Source organism: Haplochromis burtoni, unplaced genomic scaffold (assembly GCF_018398535.1).
Source record: "Haplochromis burtoni strain Fernald_Lab_line unplaced genomic scaffold, NCSU_Asbu1 Contig_53, whole genome shotgun sequence".
Lineage (NCBI taxonomy): Eukaryota > Metazoa > Chordata > Actinopteri > Cichliformes > Cichlidae > Haplochromis > Haplochromis burtoni.
The window spans coordinates 392,525-415,476 of record NW_024582414.1 but is presented as its reverse complement, the minus strand read 5'-3'; the positions used below and the strand labels follow the sequence as shown (position 1 = coordinate 415,476).

Below are 22,952 nucleotides of genomic sequence, written 5' to 3'. Positions count from 1 at the left end.
TTTGCATTTTAAATAGTAAGGGGTGGCATTAAACTACAGTTACGATACACAAGAAGAGGGGACGCACAAAGCACGTAACAAACAAGACTATATGATCCACAGCAACAGGATACCAGTGTTTGAGAAAGAAAAAACAAAAAACAGGTTAGACCAGATCATATAGTTGCACCTGTATGTGGGTATTTACATATAAAGAAAATATGAATACAGCTCATAAGTCAAATTCTACCTCTTCCTGGTTTGGCAGTGCAAAAACAACAACATTGGCTCCATCCAGGTCAGCCGTGCCATTGGCCAGAAAAGAGGCAGGAGGCGGGAGTGAGAGAGAGCGTACCTTAGTTACAAAGTTACCTATTAACTGGATGTTCTCGGAAGCAGCTGCTGAGCACACCTCGCTCAACCTTTGCATAACATTTCTCCATTTCATAGGGAAGGCAGGAGAAAATGTGGCTAAGGTCGACATGAAATGTGCGAGCCACGGAGATCTACTCTGACAGGTGACCAGGTAAGGCTTTAAATCAACAGCTTGTAGAAGAGAGAGGTAGCCAGTGTCTTCCACACACTGGGATATGTGTTTTGGTTTGGTTGTGAACTGAGACAAGGAATTATATCTGAATATTGTGCAACAATATCACAATGGGAGAAATTTAAATAAATAAAATAAGGAGTATTTAGCTGTTCCAAAACCATGAAGTGTAACATACTTTTATTTACAACTCGACTGGTTACGACTGAAGGAGGAGGACAGGCAATGCGTGCCTGAACGCATTGCCAGAAAAATCCGAAGTATATAAAAAAATAATATGGTTTTCATTAACAGTGGAAATCAGTAACATATTTTTTTTCCTGCAGTGGAGTCATTTAGTGCTGCAGCAGCTGAAGGCCATTCTTTCTATAGACAGAAAAAACACAATATCAAAGCGTGTTTACATTTCTATGACCTGCACTGCCCTACAAACTGAGCACACAGTGGTTCAGAACTGTGTGCTCACTGCTGTGCTTTATTATTTCAAAGTATATTGTACCATCGAAAATGAGTGCATCTGCACCACCTTCAAAATGTACAAAAGCAATAAGCAGTATTTCTGCTGTGTGTAGTTCCTACAATACTGTTTGTATTGGAGCCCGGGCTCCGAATAAAACACCACAGGCTTGGTAAACTGTGAGCTGTAGGACTTGTCAGCACCAAGTTCTCTGCCAAAGAGAGACAGCAGAAATTGTAGCCAAGTCAGGTGAGGATTAGCTTTAGTTTTAGCTAAGGTTTAGCTAGTGGCTTTTACCCAGCTGTCACTGTAAACGGGAAAAAAGAAGAAGACTTTAATGTTTAACATATGACAGCAGCTAAAAGAGTTCATATCTCAAGAAAACAACCCCAACAACAGCAAAAACATTTTAACCGATATAATAAAAACTCAAAGATCCTAAGGAGTTTGATGCCGACCTTTAACCAAAGGTGAATGTAAAGGTTTTGGAGCAGGTACATGTTTTATCTCAGTGATTTGTTTGGGTAAAATTATAACCTTTAAGAGAACAGTCAAACACTACAACCTTTAAACCCTTTCTCCCACTCTGTAGTTGCTACTCATCTTAAAGCTACTCAAACCTTTACCTTATTTCGCATGAAGTCACGGCAAAATGGCACACAATTTATGAACTCTTTTACTCATATAGTGTCCGAATGACCCTTGCTGAATACTCACTGACATGTTTTCCACCTGCTGTTTTTACCCCAAACAAAAGAACACCATTAACGGCTCTCTCTCTTTTAAACAGCACATGTCTATAATTTCCCTCTTTAAATGTGTGGAGTTTCATTAAGGAAGTGTTAAAAGTAACTTTAAAATATCAAATAACGTAGTTTTTGGTCTTGCTGCAGGTTGATTATTATCTTTTTAATTAGCCATCCCTAAGCTTGGGTTTATTCTTTGTGTGGCTGAGGCTTCTCTGTTGACACTGCCATTATTCCAGGACCAAAAGACAAAAACCAAACATGTCATTTGCGAGTTCATTTAAGCTATTATGATCTTGGGTATAGTTAGACAACGCCAGCACAATACACTAATCATTTTTCAGGGCGTAGCTTTCATACTTCCAGTATGTGAGTTAAATAATCAGGCTAATAAACAATGTCTCTGCCAGCTGTTTTTAAACCCACTGCTCAATTAGTTCTTGTGCCTATCATCACAGACAAACAATAGCATGGCCTGACTCCTCCACACATTTACAAAGGAAGACAAAAATACAAAACTTGGCAGTGGGATAAGAGGCAAAGGGGGAGGCCTGCACGCTGCACTGTGGATTGTTGGGGTGAGGGTCACCCAGAGGACGGCTTGTGGTTTGAATATAAATATTGGTGATTATTTCAGCCAGGCAGATAGCGTAAAGTGTGAGCTGAAAAGTAAATCCATTTTTGTGATAAGTGCTTATCAAAAAGCCTGTTTTTCATGTCTGATTCTGGCTCGCTGTTACATAAGTTGAAAGAAGTTTACCATATAATTTGGTGTCACCTCCTGTTGCGTAATCAGATTTGAAAGCATCAAACCGCTTACATTTAGCCTTTTCAAAGGAGCCTCATCACACACAGTTTGATGACAGGGAGAGCATTTCACGCCCTCTGGCCATCATTAGCGTCTACAAACTGACGCTGGACTCACAATTTGGAGAGGCGAAACAAAGTAAGGCTGCAAAAACTGGCTCCTTGCGTTTGAGAGTGATATTCAAACACAGGCGCAAATGCAGCTTTTTCACAGACGCAACTTCGCATACAAGCACAAACAAATGTACTGCGGCAGTGCGCAGTCACACTCTGACACACATATTCTTGGCTCCGGGTTGATGTGTATGTTTTGCTACGCCTGTGTGAGGACAGAACGGGAAGAGATAAAGGCAGCTCTGTCGGTGTGTTTACAGCCAACACTGCTGAAGAGAATAGCCTAAGAAGATGAAGGGGAAGTCGCCTAATGGCCACAGCTAAGGAGCTGGAGCTCTCTTGCTGTGAAAAATCACCTCAGAGCCAAGAAAGCGAACAAGAAATTTTAAGCATGCCCTTTAAAACAACCACCACTATTTTGGGGGAAAGAAAGACACTGTAAATTTGTCTTTACATCTTTATAAACCATAGTTGATTTGAACTTTTTTTATGAAGCTGGTACAGGAACAAAGTCATAAAAACCAAAGTCATAGTTGTCACATTGTGAGAACCAATGTTCTGCGCTCTTCCTGTGAACTGTGGCGGAGCAGGTCACCCAGTCACTAAGGCCTAATTTCAGTGGGTCAGCCTTCTGAATAAAATCAGGCTGCAATATTCATGACTACTCCAGCACTTCCCATCACTGCTGTCTATAAATCAGTCCAGCCAATTTGCAAACCAAACCAAGATGCATCAGTTTGGTTTGCAAAAATTAATTTAGATGTTATAACAGTTACAGTTTACATGTTGATTTTTTTTACTGCCACTTAACTGCTTTTTCTACAGTCACACTAGTGTAAACAGTGGTTCATCTGTGGCAATGTGATAAAAATAACAAATCTGTTGTTGTATAAGAAAATAGAAATTCACATTCACATTAACTTGCCCACAAAAAGAGAGGTAGCCCCTGCAAGACAACGATTTAACTACAAAATAGCATAGGTGCTTATCAACCATGTTTTTATATAGGAATACACCCAGAATCCAAGAGGTTGGCAAGCGGTTGCGATGCATCTATTGCAGAACAACTCCCAAAGTGTAACATTAAACGCTAGGTGACAAATCGTCGGTGTATTACCCTTTTGGCCACCCAACACGTCCCTATATTACAAGTTCAGAAAAACTAGGAAACATGAGAACCTTTTGAAATGAATCTACACATGTACACTTATTTTACTTAAATCGCTTTGGAAAACACTATCTAACATGATTAAGGTGGTGGTCATGGTTAGGGCTGAATTGCACAGCTGGAACGTGTGTTACCGTAGGAGCGTCATTCTATTCGATTTCATCCACGATATCACCTTTCCCGTTCCCATGGAACGCTTCCGGACATGACAAATCGTCGGTATATTACGCGTCGGGAGTGAGAACCGGCTGTGCAGATAGATGCATCGCAGACAAGCTGTGCTCATCAGTGCAAACCTACCCAGATCAACTGGAATGTTATGACAATTTGTCTGCAATTATAAATTTGGTGGCAATACTTGCAAACCTTTTCTAATCTGTATGAGAGTAACTGTAGTCCATCTGAGACACAGTGATTATGTGGAAACAAGACTGCCTTCCAACAGGCAAAGGGCAATTGCCTTGTGATGTAAAGTGTCAATACAGTGTTGCTTCTTTTATTTAACTAAGACACATTTCTATATTTATAGTGAGCTATAAATCTATCTACAGTCAATATAAAGGTTTTTAGCAACCCCCCCCCCCAAAAAAAAATAAAAAAATAAAAAATGTTATGATCTAAAATCTAGATCACAAACATAAACATATACTGTAGGTCCTAGTAAAAAACAGTTAAGAATGGACATCACGGACAAGAGCAAAACTTATTTGACTGCATTTTTGCAGCTCCAGTGTAAATACAGGGGGTCAGCCCGTAGTGCTGTGCATGCAAATATGAGTCTACTTTGCAAATAGCTGTGCATAAAGGTTCTCTTGTGGACGACAGGTTTGTATTTGCATTAAGAACATCGCTGATATGCTACTGTCAACAAAATACAACAAGTGGAACAAGCGAGTTCCTGAATGTAAGCAGAACACGGGGGTTTATAATCCAGTGTGCGTTGCCAATTCTGGAAATATGATGATACATTTGACAGCTGGTTAGCTAATTTTTGGGGGAAAAAGTGGGTGGAAACGCCGATTCTGGCTCTGTCAGGGAGGATCACACGTGTATTAATAATGTGTTTGTTTCATTTCATAAAAGCAAGATTTGTTTTATCGCTTTAAAAAATTGCGATCTTTGCAGACATCAGTAGAGAGTTCTGGCTTTCAGCCAAACTAGGCAGGCTGTTCCCCATTTCTTTTTGCTACACAACACAAATGGAAGTGAAGTCCCAAGATGCTGCACTTTTCCCATGTGGCTCAAATTAGATGGAATTTCCTCTCAGCACTGATTTTCCATGAAATTCCATTTTAATTTTTCTATAATAAACAACAAATGTAAGATCTTCTTGCCCATTAAGTCTGAAGTTTTGTAGGAAGCTGTTAAACATGCGAAGTTAAGATTCCTTCACACACACACACTCACAGATGACTCATTTTGCCAGTGTTTTGTGTAGCATAAAGGAAGGGTTCTACAGTATGTGGGACTTCCTGTTTGTGACACACTTTTCCTATTGTGCATGATATCCTCCTGATTTCCTGACAGCCCGTGCTGAGTGATAATTTCAGTATTTAAAAGAACCTTTAAAAGAGCTTCCTTTAATGATGAAACACTCACTCTCCATAGATACTTAGTGAAATATTTAAGCCGTTTGATTGTTCAGTTTGGTTTTGTGTGGCTTAGTTATGAAATATGCATTTAATGCCACAAAGATTTCAAAGCACCAATGCACATGGGTATCGTTTACTGGTAATCTACATAACTGAGGAGCTTTTTTCCCCAGTTTTGTAAGATGCCTTTGTAGGAAAGTGTGTAAAATAAAAATATTCATGCTTCTTTTCTTCTCTTTTCTACTTTCTCCAGATCCATATGTAACTACAGCAAGAGGTCTGTAGCTCATATTTCATTGCATGCATAAACCGATTACGATACCAGCACCATTCAGCTGGTGCTGAACTGAGGCCTCCCCCCAGTCACTCAACCTTGCCGCCAAGCGGCGCTCTGAAAGTTAAACTCCTCACTAGTCAACAGACAACTAACTCCCTCATCTGGGGAGATGCCAGCCCTACAACATCACTTCTGAATCCTACAGTGGCTTTAATTAGATCAAGGCAATATAACACAAACCACTGAAAAGTGCCAGCTTCAATTAAAAGGAGTTCAAGGGTCTGCTGGCTCTTGTAGAAAGAGAGTGACATATGTGTTTGACACGCCTGCAGTCCATGGTTTCACGCTTGAGTTAATGGTGCCACAAAGCAAGAGGAAAGCCTCATTCATCAAGAAGCAAACTGAACTACAAAGTGGAGGTCTCTTTCTAGAAGAGGCTGTACAAATAAGAGGCAAAGCTAAATGGAACCATCACTAAATGACACAGCTTTACCAACAGCAGCAAAAAATGGTAAGAGTTCAGTTGTTTTAGTAATGTCAGATAGAACGTTTATCAGCAGGAAATTTGTCTCTGCATCTGCTCTAACGGCAGAAGACAGTAAATACAGTTCCCCATAGTTGAAGCTTAATGCGGGTATCTGGGTTCTTTCCACAGTTGTGCCACCTCAAAACCACACTGATTAACTGGAATGGGACTCCTTGTCTTCTCTTACAGACACTTTGACAGCCAAACAGACCGGTCACAGCTGGGAGTTCTTCGTGGCCGTCCTCGTCGCAGCCATCTTGGTCACTGTTATTATTGCCATTATGGCTAAATATCAGGTGTTTCGGCGCTTCCTGGCGAGCTACAGACACACGCGGCTGAGGGAGAGTGATTCTATTAGCCACTGTGACCCATCAGGTTTGCTTTTTATGAATTCAATTTTAGAGATTACTGCATGCTGACATTTGTTTGTATGTTCAAAACCGAAAGCTGAGCCAATGCCCAGAGTACATTTAACATCTATAAATTCATGCAACAGATTGGATAAGAAAGCATTACACAAGAAAAATAGCAATATGAAAAAAGTGTACTTGTGCTCATAGTGTGCTTTGTCACAGCCTAAAGCATTTTTTTTTAAATCAACAATAGACCAAAAGATTATGTGTATGATGAATGACAGGAATTATAGGCTACCTCTGCAGTTAGTGTTAGCGCTACAGTGGTTTCCAGCTCATTGTCTTTGTTTTCCGGCCCTGCTGCTTGTGGACAAAATAAACAACCAGCTCCTGTAGATGGTCAGAAATTAAAAGCAGATAAAAACAGAAGCAGTCCTTAGAAGCTAAGGGAGACCAAAACGCAGCACAACAATGACTAAATATCTGAGTTTAAAAAGACAAAAACACTACTGGAGATCAGTGTCCAGTGCTGTGTTCACAGTGCATTGAACTGCCTCCAAGTAGAAATGAAAATATCATCTAAGCCAATGAACACATAACAACACGGGCACAATTAATTTTTGTACTTCAGATGCCATGTCCAGGCAAATAGCTTGCATAATGTTTCCAAAAATGAGAAATGCTGACTTACAGTTGAAGCAAAACCAGACTGCACAATTATCTTTTGAAAATCTTTTATTAGGCTTTTATTAGGCTGCAGGAGATCTTCTGTTTAGAAGAACTGTGTCTTTAAGAGCTAATACAGCAATTAAGAGCTCATAGAAATTGATACCTCAAATCCAAAGCCGTCTGCGCTCTGTTGACTTACTCGGCGAGTCTTTTTATATTTGCAAATGCTGATAACATGGTTGGACAGAATGACTTACCGGACTTGGTTTCTAATGATTCTTGGCTGTGGGTTTTTTTTATTTGCTCTCTTCTTCTTTTCTCATTGTTTTCAGGCCTGGAAGTGGGGTTTACCATGCACGGAGGACGTGGAATGCACCCTCACTGTATGCCTCCAGTGAGCGAGGAGGATGACGACGGCTTCATTGAGGACAACTATATCCCGACAAGTGAGAGACAGAGGGCCGAGAGAGCGGCCGAGAACATAGAAGAGGACACGGAGGAAGAGATTTATGACAGTGAGTTTAGCATTGGTTAGAAGGGATGTCTCCACACCTTCTGAACCACTGTTCTGGTATTTGGGCCAGAAGTGAGCTATCCGTTTCACTCCATCTGATCCTTTTCCATGGGTTTTCATAGTTTCTATCTCAAAAACTGATCCTTGGTTAACAACTGATAAGATGCATAAAGATAAAAAAAATCCATTATTTCTGGAGAGCTTGGAAAGGAATATCCTGATGTCAAGCGCATTATCATGGCAGTAGTTCTCAGTGTGGGAGAACATTTCAACATGTTCTTATGAGAATAGGCTTGCGTTACAAACACATATCATGGAAACTGCTGGATTTTTGAAAATGTACTTGAACAAATCTCCCATTAAAAAAATAAGTAAATTTTGTTTAAAAAAAACCAAACAAAACCAAACAAAATGTAAGTATACCTTTAAAAAAAACGTAGGTACACCTTTTTAAAAAGGGAAATACACCTTTGTTTTTGTTTTGTTTTTTTGTAAAAAAAAAAGGAAGTATACCCTGTTTAAAAAAAAGAAAAATAGGAAGTACGCCTTCAGCTTCAAAAGCTACTATTTTTCCTGTTAGCAGGGATAGTTAGCTTTTTTCATAATTCTTTGCCAGTCTCTGATATCAGCTTCATACGATTTTCTTGATCACTTGTCCTTTCAAAATTCTCAATTATCTCAGCATCATTTCAAAGATTTTTTCCCCCATTCCAGAACTCCGTTTATTTCTCTTCATTGGTATATTTGAGAGTGTGCTGAGTTCTATTCCCCCTTTACTCGAATGGCCTCAGGTCATAGCTGAATCAGTGACTGATTAGTGACAAGCTGCCTAATTTGTGAGGCCTTAGTGTAACACAGTATAGATGTACAGCTTCCTCTCACGCCTCTCATGCAAAGCTGCATTTGGTGTGGGAAACATAGCTAAGCCAGTTTTTTTTAGCTGATTAACTGATTACTTGATTTGATTTGATTTGATAGCACTGATTATTAATTAATTAATTAATCGCATGCCGACGCATAGCCATAATTAAGTAAGACTGACAACAAGAGCATACATTGCTTTGCTCAGTGAGAGTACTTTAAGTACCATGTACGGTACAACACTTGCACCGTTTTCTTTTAAAATGTTTTTTCTGACTTTCATTGTAATAATTGTATGGTTTTGGATGTTGCCTTACAAGAAAATTACAAGAGTCATATCATTCATTTGTGCTGTTACGGTACATTATTATTATTATTATTATTATTATTATTTTATTTTTTTAAATCTGCCACAGTCATTTTTTTTTTAAATTAAATTGTACTGCAGCTCACATATATCATAAGCAGTACTTGCAGTTACTTTTCAACCTTTTGAATCCTGTTTTTAAGAAACTGCACTGAGATGTGTACACAAAGTCAGCTAGACCTCAATAAATATCTACCTGTAAGTGAAACCCTTGCTGCATTGTCATGTATTTTCAACTGAAATCTGTCGGGGTTATTTCTGAGGGCTATTTCTCCACCATTAATTTGTGTATTTTGCTTGTCTCACTGGACACAGAGTGGAATCATTACACTCACCTGTCCATTTAAACTTTGCGACGATGCTATAAACAACCATAATAACGCCTGAAAGTGCGCCTCGAGCAGAGGCCTGCAGCGCTTCGGATCCCAGGAGACGACGCCGATGATGAGAGGGGCTGACAGGTCTGTGAAGCTGTCAGCCGAGGCACCCGGAAACGCGGCGTGTAAAGTTGACACCGAAACCGGAAAAAGACGATCTCGCCTTCAAAATAAATGGATAATGGAACGTCGTTTGCTATGATGGGTGTGTCTCATGTCTTAGAAACCCCCCACCCACGCACCCATCACTACCATGCCAAAAATCAAGAAAAAATAATAACTAAATAATACTTATAATAATATTACCACTCCCATTAATCATCACTTTTCCTTTCATTCAGAAAAGGTTAAACTTCTTTTTACGCTGTTTAATCTATAGATATAGATCGTCTTAATGTCACAGTAATGTAAATCAGCCTATTCCTGCAAAATTATTGTGGGCTGTGGGAGTAGAAAAAACGAAACCATTACTATTTTTAAAGTAATGTGCCACTGAATGTATTATTTATGAAGAACAGAAACATTAAAATATGATTTGATTAAGGTATTTGGAGTTATTTATTTAAAAAGAAAATAGCCGGAAGTCGTATTTCCGTGACAGTAGCTAGCTTGATGCTACGATCCGGAAAAGCAGCGAGTTGCAGCGAAACGCGTTGACTGTCCAGTGTGGAGGAGAGGAGGAAAGAGGATGATGGGAGCGAATCGTATTCCACTCAAGTGACCCATATCTTACAGTAGACCCAGATATTATTTAGCCTACTTCTTGTTCTCGAGGATTTTTCTCCGTGAAGATGTCGGCGTCAGCGATATTTATCCTGGACCTGAAGGGAAAGGTAAGTTTGTGGCGACTTGTTGGTGAGGAAGTTGACATTATCAACGCAGCACCTGCCTCAAGATAGTCAGTTTGCCAAAAAAGGGGGGGAGAAAGTCGCACAGGATATTTTCATTTTTATTGGCGTAATCTGCAGCTGTACATCACATGCCGCATACACTTTTCTTTGTCGAAAACTCTTTCCTAATTTAACTCTGAACCACCCGTACAGAGCAGACAGGAAGAGAAGCTCAACTTGTCAAACTCGTTTCACCAATGTTCAGTATACACAGAGGGCTTGTTCTTGTGCAGCGATGCAGCCTTTATTGTACGTGATGTGTCCTATTTCGAGGTCTAAAACTTTACCTTGGGCAGCCCTTACATGGCATGCAATAAACCGTACAGTGGTTAGTTTAAAATAATGGGGATATGTGAGTGGACATGAAGATGACATACATTAGAAATACATCTTAAGAGACAAACTCAAGTGAAATGCTTGAGGGTTAGTGATCTCAAGGTGAAAATGTCATTTATTTGTAAATTTGTACTCATCAGTTAACTTAGATAATTACAAAAAATCTGCAGTCCTAAAAGTAAGGATTTGTCACTTTTATGTATTTCATGAATACTTATTTGATGTTATTATTATTACATAACCTTAATCAGTCCAATCTAATAATTTCAACCATAAATGTCATAAAAAGCAACTACCCACAGCAAAATGTGATGTTTTTAGTTGATCTAGTTTGTTTGGGTAGCTTACAAACCCATCACTGTTTTGGTTTGCTCTCGTAAAAGCCTGAGAAAACCAGCTAACGTTCACATTAGGAGACAAGTCTCAAGTTTATTTATTATTTTTGCAAAAAATATACTTATTTTTATGTTGATCATCTTACCAGAATACTGAAACACCTGATTTAAGTGTTTCAGTTCTAACATGTGTGTAAGTTTAGTTAGACAAAACAAGTAACAAGTATCTGTAACCATAATGCTAGGCTTGGTCTACCACCTGACCAAACTATTTTAGTGATTAAAATGACAGAGTGTGGTAAATTCTGACCCTATTATGTTGTATAGACTTCCTATTGTGTTTGTTGTAAATATACTCTCTCCTTTATCTATGACAGCTATTCTAAAATGGTTTAATGTAATTATAGTTTTACAGTGATTTTTCTGCAAGAGGATTGGAGTTAGTTTCAGGGCTCCTGCTACTCTAGACCTAATAGCTGTGCTCCACTGTAAAACATTAAAATGTGGTGATTAAAGTGGAAAGTAATGATAAAATAATTTTGAAAAAGCAATATTGCCAAAAATGGTTAAAAAATTATGCATAAATATATATATTTGTTTTTAGGGTCTGTTGATGAGCCTGGAAAAGACCTTTCCATTATCCTTGCCCCACCGGCAGCCTATTTCCCGGAAAAACACTATGAAAAGCTGTACACATTCACAGTGGGAAACATTTTTAGGATTATAAATATCACAATGTTACATATAAATATACAGCTGGAATTATAAATGACCCCAATAACTCATTAAAAGGATAAGACTATCTTCACCATGCATTTTCTCTAACCGTAACTTATTCTTAGGACAATGAAACAGTGTTTGTTGAAATGATACTGAAAGTCATGAGGATCATAAATGACGCAGTACTTGCTGCTTTCATTAATTTTTGTATTTTTTTTTTAAGTATTTCTACAATTTCTTACTACTTCATATGACTCTATTAGCTTGTAGAGTTAATTTATGTGGGGCCAAAAAAAAAAGAATTGCTGAAGAAGCCTTATATGCTTGACAACATTACCCATTAGGGAGAAGGATCAGTCCCGTCGTTGCCTGGATGTCTTATCGTACAGAATAAAGGTTTTCTCTTTCCCTCTCTTGCAATCTATCCATCTATCTCTGCCCTGAGGCAAATCAGTAGTATCTCTTTGCCTTCAGTCTTCACCCTCTCTCTGCCCTGACTAGATGAGGTCCTCTGTTGTAGCAGAAAATTGTGAAACAAATCTGAGATGGAAAAAAGCATGAGAACAGTCCCAGTGACACTGTAGATAAAAAAAAATAATATTAAGGTTGTAGTCATTAACCCAAAGCAGTTATGGATACATAGGTAACCTGCTTAACTGTACAAATCCATAGACCTTTTGAACTATTGCTACTGCAGAAGTCTGTAGCATTTTTGTGTTTTCAAGTGTGCCAACCTACCCCAAGCCCTCGGTGCCTCCTCATGGGCGCTAGACTGCACTTGCTGGGTAGACCTAAATGTCAGGCTATTGAAATCAGCATGGCATCATTTGTTCTCTGTGATTCCCAATAGAATTTTTAATGAGCGAACATGCTCAAGCTGACTTTTTGGGTTGTAATGAGTAATGGCAGATTCCAATAGCTGGAGGCTAACATCTTCAGACATATAGTATATTTGCTCAAGGGGCTACAGCTCTTAGTTTGTGTAATATATATTCAATTATGTTGGACAATGCACATTCATCAACATCATAATGGTAATGTGCAAAACCTTTCTAGAAGACTGACTCATTTTGATTAGCTTTTTGTTTAATTGTTTAATTTGTTTAATTTAATTGCGTCCACCATGAATCCCAATTTAATTATTTTCATACTGGTTGATTTATCCATCTGTCCATCCATCCATACATCACATCCTCTATGACTGGCACCCACTAAGAGTAATGATTTTGGGGAAGGTTACACCCTGCACACCTTGGATACCGGTCTTTTGCAGGAATAACAAAGAGAGACAGACAACTATTCACACTCACTTTCACACCTATTGCCAATTTAGAATTGCCTGTTAACCTAACCCATGGATGTCTTTGGACCATGGGAGGAAGCCAGAGTACCCAGAAAAAGGTTATGCAAGCACAGGGAGAATATGCAGGCAGAAAAGACTACTGGAGGGATCACCTTCAGATTGTTTTAGATAGATTCCATGACCTTAGAGGATGAATGTGCATGACTTGGGTAATACACATTTTGCTAACAGTGTAACAGTTTGTGGACTGACTTACAGCTAGATCACATTTGTAATTTAGTCACTTATTTAGATCCAAAACAAATGACATTCTCATCATCATCTGCTTGTGTTGGGTATCATATTAGCATGCTGACACACTAAACTGTGATTAATATAGTAAACACTGTACCAGCTAAGCAGAAGTACGAGTTTGATAGAGCTGCCACTGTAGACTTAGTCTTATTGGACAAAGAATGCTGCAGCTGCAACAAGCCCCCTTCTCGAGGCCCTTTGAGTATTAACAATATTTAATGGTTGCAGTTGATGGACCAACTCAGTGGTGTATTTTTGTACTTTTCAATGGTTCATTATTTCAGCTACAAGTTGTGTACTGTTAACTACTAGCAGCTTTGAAATGTCATTCAACATTTTCTACATAGAAATTTATTTTAGTACAGGAATTTATCTCATAGTCAGATTGAATTTAGTGGGCTTAGTGAAATTTACAAGAGGGTTGATGGGTGACACAAACTGTTCTTGTTTTTTTTGTTTTGTTCCTGTTTGCCTTCCAGTCATACGGCCCAGCGAGGGGTGTCTGTTGCCATGTTTCTTTAGAGGTTAGCAGTGAGTGCTTTCTATTGATTTCAAACATTGAAAACAGTCATTGATTGGCTTGTGTGACCCAGTAACAAACTCCCATCAAATCCCCACAGCGATTTTCCCCGGCTGATTATGTTTTATTTCATTTATTTATTTTTTAAGACCACTGATGGTTTTAATATATAATACTTTGTTGTGCTGGTAAAAGCCAATTATAATGCCAAGAATTGCCTTTTGTCTTGTAGATTAAACAAAGAATGGATCAGCACATGTAATTCAGTTTATAATAGGGCTAATTGGCTGTATTTTATACTTCAGTTTTTATATTATGCTTCCATTGTTCTTAATTCCTTTTTAGTTTTTTCCTTTTGTTCCCACTGAACAAAACAACATTTCTTGGTTTTGAAACAATTTAACTAAGTTCTACATAAAGATTTTTAGCTCTCTGTCACAGTTGAATGCCATTTAAAACAATTAGATATAAAAAATATTTGTGATGCACGTTGATATTCCAGCAAAACTTCCCAAACTTTAAGCAGACACTACTGCGGATTAACTTGAAAGGGATACATTCCCACTTGGTTCTAAAGAGACCTGGATTATTAAGTAGCTGTGCTTTGCTTTGGGGCATGAAATATGCTAACTGATTGGTTCTCTGCTGAAAACAGTGCAGCACTGCTTGTTTTTCTGGAAATATGAGTTTAACTGACACACGTTTGAACCAGAGTGGCACGGCAGTGATATGTTGACACTTCCGTTTCCTAAAGGTGATATAAAAGTTTTTACAAGTCATTCTTATGATTGTCACCATTATTGTTATCACAGACTAGTTATTTTCAGAATCATCATAATCGGATGATGTGAAATGTCTCTCAGATGCAATTTAGGTGGGTTTTCTTTTGTGTTGTTTTTTTAAAGGTGGACATCAATGCACTAAAAGAGAGAATTACACAGAGGAAAATTGGTGGATAAAGCAGTCAATAAGAAACTCGTCACAGCTCATCACAGTAAATGAAAAGAGTGATAAACTTTCTTGGTCTTTTATTGATTTATTGTCTCAAATAGAAATTAACTTCAGCCAACTTGTCAAGTATGTGCACATTGGTTGTGTACGGCCAGCGATGTTAGTGGCCTTTTCTTTGCGGTCCACATGTTCTATATGCCATTGTAAGTGCAGTAGGAGGCAAGTGTTATAGTGTTATATATTGGGCTGTTTGTACTTTATTTTTTCAATTTTTTCAATTAGAAATTGATACTGTTATATGTAAAACAAAGAAAATAAGTGAATTATCAAATCAAAAATGCTGGACTCAGCAGATGTTGACTAAGTAATTAATTATTCCCCTTTTTGATGCGGTAACCAGAAATGATTATGACCACCACATAGTTAACCTGCTGTTGAGTCAAGTCTGGAACATATGTGTGCTGGTGTTTTTTCCATCAAGGTGTGATTTTTAAAACTGGCAATTCAAAGGACACTCTTCCATGGGCTTTCAATATTGCAGCTCTTTTTTGATATAGACTTGCCTATAGCTCACTCTCTGTCTGGTCACCTCTGAACTGTTGCCTGTGTGTGTTCTCCTCTCATAGAATCTGATCAGTGGCCTGTTCATATCCTTCTTCTCCCCCAGATTACTTTACTTTGCTGGAATGTCCTTTTTTTATTTCTTATTTCCTCCTGTCTTTGTTGCATCTGCCCCTTTGTGACCTTTGTGCAACAGAGGCTCCTCTATTAAAGAAGATGGGAAGCTTTTTGTGTTTGTGTGCGTGCATGCATGTGTGTGTGTGTGTGTGTGCGTGCATGTGTGTATGCTTGCCATCTAGATCCCTGAAGCGTACAAGCTTTGATCTCTTTCTTCATTTCACCGTGTGCATCCGGAGACTAGAAAGACTGCTAACTCATCTTGTTATGTTTGTCTGTGTGTGTGTCTGTGTGCGTGTGTATGTATGTTTTCATTAAAATTAGGAGGTGTGGTGCTTTCTCTGGGCTGAATGAAGCAAGTCTTGTCATATCTGTGACTAGCATCGCATGCTGATTGGAGATGTTACAACATTCAGCCTTAAGTCTCAAGACAGACCTTGATACAATTACACCCCACCCCCCAGTGTGTAATATAGAACAGATCTGAAAAATGTTCTCAAACATAGTTTAAAACTGCACTTGTGTGATATGAACGTGCACACTTTTGTCATCATTTTAAATCCTTGACTTACAACAGTGTAAGAAGAGTTTCTGGGTCATCTTTTTCTTGGTTCAGTCACATATTGTTCTTTTTCATGCTGTGTTTTATTTTCATTGTGTCCACAGTGGAGTTTTTTTTCCTTCACAAAGTAGACACTGTGTCTTGTGTAGATGTAGCAAATTGGCTTATAAAGTCAACTAAAGCAAAGTCAATATATCAGGATCTCTTGTGACAGTGGTCTGAAAAAACCCCCCAAAAAACAGAATATGTGCAGTCATAATTTTTTCATTTTTTACTTTTAGAAGTTCAATCACAAACATGTACTCACTTAACTAGATTAGTAGCTGTGGTGGGTGTGTAAGCTCACACCCGCCTTTTATTACAAACCGGTTCCAGCTCTTTTTCGATGGTTGTTGAGTCACTGACAAAGAGGAGGACTCAAGGTTCACATTGGGAAAGGTCTGTTAGATGTGTGTTTGCACATTTTCCAATTTGCAACTGTTTAAAAGTGTGTCTGTGAGTGATGGAAGTGCTATTAGTGTTGCGGGTATATAGTGATGAATAGAGTTGTCGTGATACTAGAATTTAAAACTTGATACCGATACCCAGGAAAATACTCAATATTTGACACCTTTTTTTAAATAAAGGAGGAAGGAAAAAATGACAAAGAAATCAATAGGTTTTTTTTTTTTTGGTAAAGAATGATTTGAGTACAGTAACGTGGTGCCAACCCCTCCCCCCCCCCCCCCCCCCCCCAAAAAAAGGACAATAATATTTATAGGTGGTTTGAGGTAGTACTGTGCCTCTCACGACTTTGCACTTTTCTTTACTGATCATCTGATGAAAAACGTATCCTCTTCCTTCTAACTTCAAGCCATATTTTCTAAACTGGGGCTCTAATACACAAAAAAGTGCTTAACCATGCCTATCTATTCTTGATATTATACCAATTGCTTATTATCAGTAGATTGGCTAAACAACAATAGCTGGTTACAAACTAACATTTTGCTTTATGTTGGGTTTGAGTGTCCTAAAAATCCCTCCAATAAACCCTTTAATTTTTTCACTCTTGCATTTATTTGCTAAGGAACAGAGTCCAACAACATTAGATACACTTCAACCAAAGTTTCACTAACACTAGGCTAATAGCAGCTAACAGTGCTATGAGCCTACAGCAGTGCTAATTTTCACTGACTCATCTCTTCTTATTTGACTCCTTTCACAAAGTTTTAAAGCCTTGAGTAAATGGACATGGACACTATTGTCAGCCTACACTTAATGCAGACAAATGGCAGCCAGAGTTGTTTGTCCTACAGTGGCCACCATAGCCAGGATTATGCACTTGAATTGGGAGGGGTAATAAAACAGAACTTGGACAGCTAGTGGAGAAATTTGTCACAATGTACCTTTTAACATCATCCGCTAGCCACAACCTCAATGATGACTTAAGAAACGGCTAATGTTGCTATCTGGTAATTGCAAACATATAAATGGTTAAAGGTATCAATGCGAATGGGTATCTGAACTGATAGTAATTCTTATTAGTTTATTATCACTTAGTATCTTAGTACTGTTTCTTTCAGACATAAAATGAATTTTTATAAGGGAAAGGCTAAGAATTAATGAAAATTTATTTTAAATTTGGTTTTAAAATTGATTGATTTTTTGCCAATTGACAGCAAGGAGGAGAATATACCATAAATGTCTAGTAGGACTCGGGGACATTGCATGCCTTGGCTATCATTTCAAACCTGGAAATCTTCCAACCCTTGCTAAGGTCTGCTCTTATTCTTCTTTCAAGTTGAAAAGTTGGTCATTCATCATTCATGATCAGATACCCATCAGTCCATTAAAACTACAAAGGAGAGATTCAAGCTGGAAACACATTTTGCACATTTCCACAGAGGATGAAAAAAATAAATATAACCCCATTCAGGAGGTTAGAGGGTTTTTGTCAGCCACTGGCTTCTGTAGCTTCTTTAAGCTTGAGTGCAGGTTTGGTATCTTTGCCAAAAGCTATAAATATTTAATGACAAAGTCCTCTTTAATATCATCCTCTGCCTCTGTATCTTGTGTGTCTTTATGTTACTCATCCAGGTTCTGATTTGCCGTAACTACATGGGAAACATGGACATAAATGTGATCGACCAGTTCATGCCCATTCTGATGAAGAGAGAAGAAGACGCTGAGATGACGCCGCTGATCAGCCATGGCTCCGCACACTTCATGTGGATCAAACACAACAACCTTTACTGTATCCAAAGAGAGTTTACTGCTGCGTGATGTGCTCTGTGGTGCCTGCTAAAAAGAAGCCTTCACTGCAGACACTATAAATATCTATGTGAATTCTCCACTTTACCACAGTATAGTTTTCCATTCTGGCTGATATTCCTGCTTTAGTTCTTCAAAGTGACAGCCCTCCCATCAATCATTTACAGCATGTAATACATATACCTTAATTGCATCTTTCCAGGACAGATCTATAAGAAGTCCTGTGTTTCAGGTTGCTTCTGAGCTTCTCCACTTAAAAAATTGAACACAGGTTCACTATGATGTGTTATTCACTGTCTTCAATATTCCACACTCAGTCTTACTTACACATTATTAATTCAGGAACATATTCCAGTTGTTAGTAGTATTCCCAGTGCACTGCATTACACAGCTGAGCTCTTTTACCACCCTGTGGCCATGTTTTTAGTTGCTTGAAAGTCTCACACATTCTGTTAACTTTCAATTATGCTGCATTCGTCTCATAATTACTCCCAGTAAAGAATAAAACATGCCTGCTTCATGTCTTCTAACAGATTAAAAAACGTTTGCCTCTTGTAGATAAAACTTTGTTTCTTAACAGTTTTTTTTCAGTGGTGGCAATCACTAAGAAGAATGCTAATGCTGCTCTCGTGTACTCCTTCCTTTATAAAATAGTACAGGTGAGTGTGATGTTTACAGTTCATACTTTTTATTCCAAGGATGGAAAAGTTGCATTTGCATTATGAAGTCGTCTGATTTTCTATGTAGGCAATACATTTGGTTTGATTCTATTGATGAAATGCAGGAACAGTTGGTGTTTCTGCACCGACAGTCTTGGTTTTTGGTTTGGGTTTTGTTGTATTTCTTGCAAAGTACTTTGTGACATGTACGGTAAAACAACAATGGCACTCACAGAATACTTCCCTCCCAAACTCTTACATTTATAAGAACGTGACCTGGAGTGGTACCACATTGTAATAGACTCCTTCTTTGATCTCCACCTCTACCTTTCCAACACATTTCAGGAAATATGGCCTAGTAGCTGTTTCGCATAATTCTGCTAGCAGACGGCCAGATAAACAAACAGCTCTTTTCTTGCTAGAGGAATAAATGTAACCAGCTCATTGTATAAATTATTGGAATAGGTCTTAATAAACTGCAGTATTAACCAGTTGACTATGAAGTGTAAGCGTATCTATTTGTTTTTCCCCTATACATATCTTTTCAGCACTGATACAGTGGGGCAAAAAAGTATTTAGTCAGCCACCGATTGTGCAAGTTCCCCCACCTTAAAATGATGACAGAGGTCAGTAATTTGCACCAGAGGTACACTTCAACTGTGAGAGACAGAATGTGAAAAAAAAATCCATGAATCCACATGGTAGGATTTGTAAAGAATTTATTCGTAAATTAGGGTGGAAAATAAGTATTTGGTCACCTCAAACATAGGAAAATCTCTGGCTCTCACAGACCTGTAACGTCTTCTGTAAGAAGCTTTTCTGTCCCCCACTCGTTACCTGTATGAATGGCACCTGTTTGAACTCATCATCTGTATAAAAGACACCTGTCCACAGCCTCAAACAGTCAGACTCCAAACTCCTGCCATGGCCAAGACCAAAGAGCTTTCGAAGGACACCAGGAAAAGTATTGTAGACCTGCACCAGACTGGGAAGAGTGAATCTACAATAGGCAAGCAGCTTGGTGTGAAAAAATCAACTGTGGGAGCAATCATCAGAAAATGGAAGACATACAAGACCACTGATAATCTCCCTCGATCTGGGGCTCCACGCAAGATCTCATCCCGTGGGGTCAAAATGATCATGAGAACGGTGAGCAAAGATCCCAGAACCACACGGGGGGACCTGGTGAATGACCTGCAGAGAGCTGGGACCAAAGTAACAAAGGTCACCATCAGTAACACACTACAACGGCAGGGAATCAAATCCCGCAGTGCCAGACGTGTTCGCTGCTGAAGCCAGTGCATGTCCAGGCCCGTCTGAAGTTTGCCAGAGAGCACATGGATGATACAGCAGAGGATTGGGAGAATGTCATGTGGTCAGATGAAACCAAAGTAGAACTTTTTGGTATAAACTCAACTCGTCGTGTTTGGAGGAAGAAGAATACTGAGTTGCATCCCAAGAACACCATACCTACTGTGAAGCATGGGGGTGGAAACATCATGCTATGGGGCTGTTTTTCTGCCAAGGGGACAGGACGACTGATCCGTGTTAAGGACAGAATGAATGGGGCCATGTATCGTGAGATTTTGAGCCAAAACCTCCTTCCATCAGTGAGAACTTTGAAGATGAAACGAGGCTGGGTCTTCCAACATGACAATGATCCAAAACACACCGCCCGGGCAACAAAGGAGTGGCTCCGTAAGAAGCATTTGAAAGTCCTGGAGTGGCCTAGCCAGTCTCCAGACCTCAACCCCATAGAAAATCTGTGGCGGGAGTTGAAAGTCCGTGTTGCTCGGCGACAGCCCCAAAACATCACTGCTCTCGAGAAGATCTGCATGGAGGAATGGGCCAAAATACCAGCTACTGTGTGTGCAAACCTGGTAAAGACCTATAGTAAACGTTTGACCTCTGTTATTGCCAACAAAGGTTATGTTACAAAGTATTGAGTTGTATTTTTGTTATTGACCAAATACTTATTTTCCACCCTGATTTACGAATAAATTCTTTACAAATCCTACCATGTGGATTCATGGATTTTTTTTTTCACATTCTGTCTCTCACAGTTGAAGTGTACCTCTGGTGCAAATTACTGACCTCTGTCATCATTTTAGGTGGGGGAACTTGCACAATCGGTGGCTGACTAAATACTTTTTTGCCCCACTGTATATGAAAAGATAATAATAAAAATCTTACTGTATTTTATTACTATCCCACAGTATGTGTGCACTCAATGTAAAAAGTACAGCTCAGCAGCTTGCATAGGATTTTTCATAGTAGCTGTTTATATTTCTGTTTCTAGGTATTTAAGGAGTACTTTAAGGAGCTTGAGGAGGAGAGCATTCGCGACAACTTTGTGACGGTGTACGAACTGATGGACGAGGTGATGGATTTTGGGTTCCCTCAGACGACTGAGAGCAAGATCCTACAAGAGTAAGACAAATGTCACACAAGTTGACAACAGTCCACAAACCATTGCGCCACGTCTGTTTGTTCAAGTGTAAAAACACAATACCTCAGACTGGGAAGCATTTTAGATTCAAATAAATAATGAGTCAGCACTTTATCGAAATATGTAAGCATAGACGGAAATACAGTAAATACAATTAGTAAGGCAAAAAATACTATACAATTCTAATGAGCTTAAAAGTTAATATTTGGTATGACCACCTTTATTCTTCTACACAGCCTGAACTCTCTTAAGCAGCTTTGTAGTCATTTCTTCTTGAAGGACATTCAAACTCTTCTGTAGATTTTGGCTGCCTTTTGTTGAAAATTTCGTGCTGAAAATTAAACTTCCGATGGCATTGCATGGCAAAATCTGACAAGCTCTCCAACACCACTGACTAAAATGCTTTCCCAAACCATGTCAGAGCCTCCACTGTTTTTTACAGACAACTGTAGACACAGTAGTATCTCTTGTCCTCCTCTGTACATTCCGATAAAAATTTAAACCAAGAATTTTACTGTACATCTGGATTATCACTTCATTAGACCAGTTGTCGCTGATTTTCAGCCCAGTACTTGAGTAATTTGGCATACATCGGCCTTTATTCCCTGTTTCGCTTCCTTAAAAATGGCTTCTTGGCAGCCACTCTTCCATTGAGGCTACAGTGAACAGTAATAGTTCATCTCTCAGTTCCAGTTTCAGGTCTTTGCTGAATTTCATATTTCCTAAGGACATGACATGTCTGTTGAAGATATTTTTATTTAATTTTTTTTTCTGCCACTTCTTGTTTTGTCCTCCACTTATCCAATTTCCTCACATTGTTTGAGGTGATGCTGCATACGATGGCAAGACATACCAGGTTTTTGGCACGTGGTTCTTTGGGAATCACCTTGTTGGTGCAAAGATACCATTTTATGCCTGTCAACCCATATGGAAAAGAAATAGTAAAAACATATATGATTTCATTATATAATTTTTCAAGGGATCTTATATGTGTTTTCAGTCTTGTATGAAACTTGTATGAAAAGCATACAAGACAGATACAAACTTTATAAGATTTATATGTATCTTTTCCATATGGGAAACTGTGTTATCTTTGGTATCTGTTCTAGATTCAACAAAAAAAACCCAGTTTTATTGATTAAAAAATACACTATATCGGATTCATATCGGTATCGGCAGATATCCAAATTTATGATATCAGTATCAGACATAAAAAAGTGGTATCATGCCATCTCTAATATTAAGACACAACACTGATTCATCCCCTCAGTTATGTGCAAAAGAAAATTTTTTTTCCAAAAATGTCCACGTCTGAACTAAAAATGAGTGAAAAAGCAGCCAATGTCCAAAGAAAACTGAAAAACCCTCAGAAAGCCTTGAAGGACTATTGCAAAAGAGAAAGCTCCTTGGAGGTAAAATATAAAGAGTGGTGAATAAAGATTTTTGGATGGTACGGTATATTTCTTTGATATTTGTGTTTAAACTAGAGATGGACCGTGGCTCAGGGGGTTGGGAAGCGTATCTGTAACTGGAAGGTCGCCGGTTTGATCCCCGGGCTCTCTGTCCTGGTCGTTGTGTCCTTGGGCAAGACACTTTACCCTACTGCCTACTGGTGTTGGCCAGAGGGGCCGATGGCGCGATATGGCAGCCT

At 38.8% G+C, this 22,952-nt stretch overlaps 2 protein-coding genes across 2 annotated transcripts in view; both read left to right on the top strand.

Annotated features, from left to right (window-relative positions):
• Nucleotides 1-318: 318 nt before the first annotated feature.
• Nucleotides 319-9,185, top strand: cunh1orf210 (chromosome unknown C1orf210 homolog). The gene is made up of 4 exons (XM_005923919.2): nt 319-505; nt 5,664-6,198; nt 6,403-6,588; nt 7,568-9,185. Exons 2-4 carry the CDS (start codon nt 6,150-6,152, stop codon nt 7,768-7,770), a joined length of 438 nt encoding a protein of 145 aa, XP_005923981.1. The 5' UTR covers nt 319-505; nt 5,664-6,149; the 3' UTR covers nt 7,771-9,185.
• A 775-nt stretch (nt 9,186-9,960) lies between these two features.
• Nucleotides 9,961-22,952, top strand: part of ap1m3 (adaptor related protein complex 1 subunit mu 3) — a 44,700-nt gene continuing 31,708 nt past the window's right edge. Inside the window, exons 1-4 of the mRNA XM_005923920.3 lie at nt 9,961-10,187; nt 18,020-18,176; nt 18,785-18,852; nt 21,152-21,282. Coding sequence (XP_005923982.1) covers nt 10,146-10,187; nt 18,020-18,176; nt 18,785-18,852; nt 21,152-21,282 — 398 coding nt within the window. The 5' untranslated portion in view covers nt 9,961-10,145. The remainder of the gene's footprint in view (nt 10,188-18,019; nt 18,177-18,784; nt 18,853-21,151; nt 21,283-22,952) is intronic.

What these genes read in the sequence shown, in the direction of transcription:
- cunh1orf210 (XM_005923919.2), top strand. Translation starts at nt 6,150, where the DNA reads ATGGAACCATCACTAAATGACACAGCTTTACCAACAGCAGCAAAAAAT. An exon ending in ACCAACAGCAGCAAAAAATG is followed by an intron (nt 6,199 to 6,402) that starts GTAAGAGTTCAG and finishes CTTCTCTTACAG; the next exon opens with ACACTTTGACAGCCAAACAG. An exon ending in TAGCCACTGTGACCCATCAG is followed by an intron (nt 6,589 to 7,567) that starts GTTTGCTTTTTA and finishes CATTGTTTTCAG; the next exon opens with GCCTGGAAGTGGGGTTTACC.